General features: G+C 36.9%; 2 protein-coding genes across 2 annotated transcripts in view; one reads left to right on the top strand and one right to left on the bottom strand.

Annotated features, from left to right (window-relative positions):
* Window positions 1-410: 410 nt before the first annotated feature.
* Window positions 411-2,149, top strand: LOC107550245 (growth arrest and DNA damage-inducible proteins-interacting protein 1-like). The gene is given in 3 exon segments (XM_016231482.1): window positions 411-423; window positions 1,745-1,913; window positions 1,915-2,149. Coding segments are annotated over 3 exon segments (297 nt in total). The 5' UTR covers window positions 411-415; the 3' UTR covers window positions 2,035-2,149.
* Window positions 2,150-2,604: 455 nt separating this feature from the next.
* Window positions 2,605-3,657, bottom strand: part of LOC107550230 (tetratricopeptide repeat protein 39A-like) — a 15,144-nt gene continuing 14,091 nt past the window's right edge. Inside the window, exons 14-16 of the mRNA XM_016231470.1 lie at window positions 3,484-3,598; window positions 3,280-3,396; window positions 2,605-3,169 (exon numbers count right to left, since the gene is read on the bottom strand). Of these exons, the coding sequence (XP_016086956.1) occupies window positions 3,058-3,169; window positions 3,280-3,396; window positions 3,484-3,598 (344 nt within the window). The 3' untranslated portion in view covers window positions 2,605-3,057. The remainder of the gene's footprint in view (window positions 3,170-3,279; window positions 3,397-3,483; window positions 3,599-3,657) is intronic.

The following is a 3,657-nucleotide window of genomic DNA, read 5'->3' on the forward strand; positions in this document are numbered from 1 at the left end:
ATGCATTTTTCAGAATTAATTTTATATATAGTAACAATGTAATGTAATGTAACAATGTGGCAATGCTTCTGATGCTTTTGGGAAACGCAGCCCTATTTGAGCAAGCATTGTGAGCCATGCGTCAGCAGCAAACGCTGTCGGTGATTGGTTGGTTCTGTCTTTCAGCATTTGCGTGTGTTCCGATGAGCAGGAGAAATGGTTCTATCCAACACAATTATTCGCTAATATAGTCTATTTTTCCACTTAGAAGCTTTTTTTATGCACCGAATTTCTTGATAAGTAAATAAAATTAATGTTTTAAAAAATGCACTTTAGAATCGATATTTTTATGTGAGGATCGATCCTTTCGATACAACATCAGTATCGAAAGTATCGATACTTAAGGATCGATCCGTCCATCCCTAGAGCAGAGGCGATGGAGAGGTGAAGTCAACCTGACTAACGTTAGTCTCTGTTCAGTGTTTGCTATCAAGTGTTCAACAACTAACTCTACATATTCATTAATAATAACCGTTATCCCCCCAAATTAAAATGGTCATCATTTACTTACCCTCACGTGTTTACAAACGTTGATTTGTGTGTCCCAGTACAGTGTCCCAGCTTTAGTTTTCCATACAATGAAAAGTGCTTTGGGACTTCTGCTGTCAAACAGTAAGACGCCTATAAATAATCGTCTTTTAACGTTTTATGGCGGTTGACAAACCAGCTTTTCCTGGTAGATTAATCCACATGACTTGTCGGCTGTTTTCTGAACCTATTTATGAGAGATTTCCGCCATGTACAGAGCAAAACTGAAATCGTTATTCAGTGAACAAAAATCCTTCAAACATTCAAAATTGGACCGTTAGGGCGCATCACCAAGTTGAAGTTTGAAGTCTAATCTTATTGGTTCGCGGGTGTCTCGTGACTTATTTTTTACTTATTTATTTGTATAATAATCTTTGTGTCTTATAATAATATCAGTGTTTACTATATTATTTAGGCAGGCGTATTTTGCATTTGTGTTTAGTTTTTTAGACGGAAACACTGGAATTTGATATGACGCTTCCCTTGTCCTTAAAGGGAAAGTTCACCCCCCAAATTTTTTTTTGTCATTGTTTACTCCTCTTCAAGTTGTTCCAAACCTGTATGAGTATCTTTATTTTGGTGAACCCAAAAGAAGATATTTAGAAAAATGTTGGTAACCAAGCAGTTGCTGATAGCCATTAACTTTACATTTTTGGGTGAACTAACACTTTAAAAGGACAGTTCACCCAAAAATGAAAAATTCCTATCATTTAAAACTGCAAAAGTTGGTTCTGGAAGTAAAAATCCCATTCATTTTCTTAAAGGGGGAAATTGTTCATAACAATAATGATAAAACTTTAAAGACGGACTTACTATGAGCTCTGAGATTGTTAATAGATGATATATGATTTTGTTGAAGCCATCATTATTTTTTTTTAATAACTGTGTTCAACAGCTGAATTGGAGAAAAACTACATCGCCCATGATTCTGCAAAGAAAGCTCCACCAATCAGAATCGCAGCGAGTAAAGAGCATCACTCCCATGAAGCACTGCAAATGTATTTGAATATGCATGTTTTGCAATAAACTTTATGTAAAACAATGTTTGGGAGAAGTCGATGATCACAGAAATTTAAATTTTGCCTTCTAATATAACATTATACTACATTCATTACCTGATCACAGCCATTGGTTTTTACACAGCCTTAATGTACTTTTTGCTTTTTTCCCTAAACAGAGAGAAGGTCATTGCTGCAAACATGGCCAAAATGCCCAAGATGATCTCCGACTGGAAAAAGCAGAAAAGGGAGGCAAAACAGAAGCAACGAGAGGAGAAAATCAAGCGGGACAAACTGCTGGCCGAGGCGAGAGAGCGATTTGGTTATGTGCTGGACCCCCAAGCGCTGGGCCAAGTTCAAAGAGATGGTCGCCGAAATAGAGAAAGAGGAGAAGAAAAAGAGAAAACTTCTGAAACGCAGGAAGAGGGAGGAAGAGCAGGGAACAGCGGCAGCCGAATCCAGCCTGTAACCCTCAGAGAACAAGGACTTTTATACAGTGCTACTGTACCAGATTGTAAAATTGGTTTCTTTGTAAGTTTGTCATTGGGATTGTCTCTCAGTTTGTTTGATTTAAATAAAACCACTCACTGAAACAACATGCCTGTATCCTTTAGAAAGTGAAAAACTGATATTCAAATAGCTTAATTGGATAACATATAATAATTCCTCGTTAAGCGTTCTACATTCAGTAAAAAAGAAGCAAACGTTTTAAGAACAATTAAGCTTATGCATGAAAAAGCAGATGGATGTAATTTGTCATGGAAAACCGATTTATTTATACAGTAACCCAGACGATTTATTGCTAATAATTGCATTGATTGCATGACTTAATTTACTATAACATTATACATTTCAAAAATATTTTAACATCAATAATTGATTAAATATTAACTACTAATAAAATGTATTACATAACAAAAAATAGCCATAGCATCCGACAGCTGAATTTTTATGATGCTATTTGAAGCATTTGATTATTACAAACGTTCTTGATTTATTCAAGAAAGGAGTATAATAATCAATAATAATGTATTCAATCCCACACTCAGCCTTACAATAATCAACATGTTTAATCATCATTACAACTAAGTGTAAAATGGTGTCTAAATCTATGTAAACACTGTCAGTTTTCTAGTCATTTTCCCTTATTAAACCTGTACAGGACTTAATATTAACTTGATTTCTCATGCTTCCTAAAATGTACGTTTTAATACATTTTAACACAAAGGAGCTTAAACCCTGGTTTACATTTCAAATATCCATCTATTTTTTTATCTGACTAAAATAAACATCGATTTGGCACCTGACCTCCTGGAGGAGAATGTACAGATGAAGTTTTTAGTGTTTCCCATAATACGGCCCAAAAAATGAGACGGGTTAACACTGGGCAGTACCACTGCATATAAACCACACTGTGTCTTTGGCCTTTCGTTCTCCCCGTGAAGTGACCATGTAACTCTGCTCTGGTCCACTGACTCAGGATCATCTTTCCTCACAATGTTGTTATTTCATCTTGGTCATTGGTGTCAGCTTTAAGTTTGGTGAGGGCCGCATGGACCCTGAACTGCGTACGAGACTCCATAGAGTACTCCTTGTAGTTTTTCCTGACAGGAGAGATGAGGAGACATTTCATAACAAAATGCAGTTTGCAACTTTAACAAGAAGCCAAGAAATGACAACAGCGAGCAAGTATTTTGTCCTAGACTGAACTCACTTGGCTTTCTGAAGTAGATGGATGGCTTGCTCTTTCCTCCCCGTGTCGATGTACAGGAGACTCATCTCCAGCAGAGCGTTAGGGACCAGGTAATGATCAAACTTCAACTTCTTTTCACTGTTAACGACACAAAGCATCTCAAACGCCATCCTGAGACAGAACAAGCATTTGTGAAGGCAAATCCATTAACGCAGAAGCACTGGCCTGCTGTAAACCTGTCTGAAACAGTCCTCTGCCGTCTGCGTCTGGCCTTGGTTCTTCAGACACAGGCCTTTCAGAAGCAGGATCACACACGTGTCGTCCACAGAGTATACATTCTCTACACAAACAGAAAGAGTACATGTAAAACAATATATACTATATATATATATATATATA

Source organism: Sinocyclocheilus grahami, unplaced genomic scaffold, assembly GCF_001515645.1.
Source record: "Sinocyclocheilus grahami isolate Dianchi unplaced genomic scaffold, SAMN03320097.WGS_v1.1 scaffold393.1, whole genome shotgun sequence".
NCBI classification, from domain to species: Eukaryota; Metazoa; Chordata; class Actinopteri; order Cypriniformes; family Cyprinidae; genus Sinocyclocheilus; species Sinocyclocheilus grahami.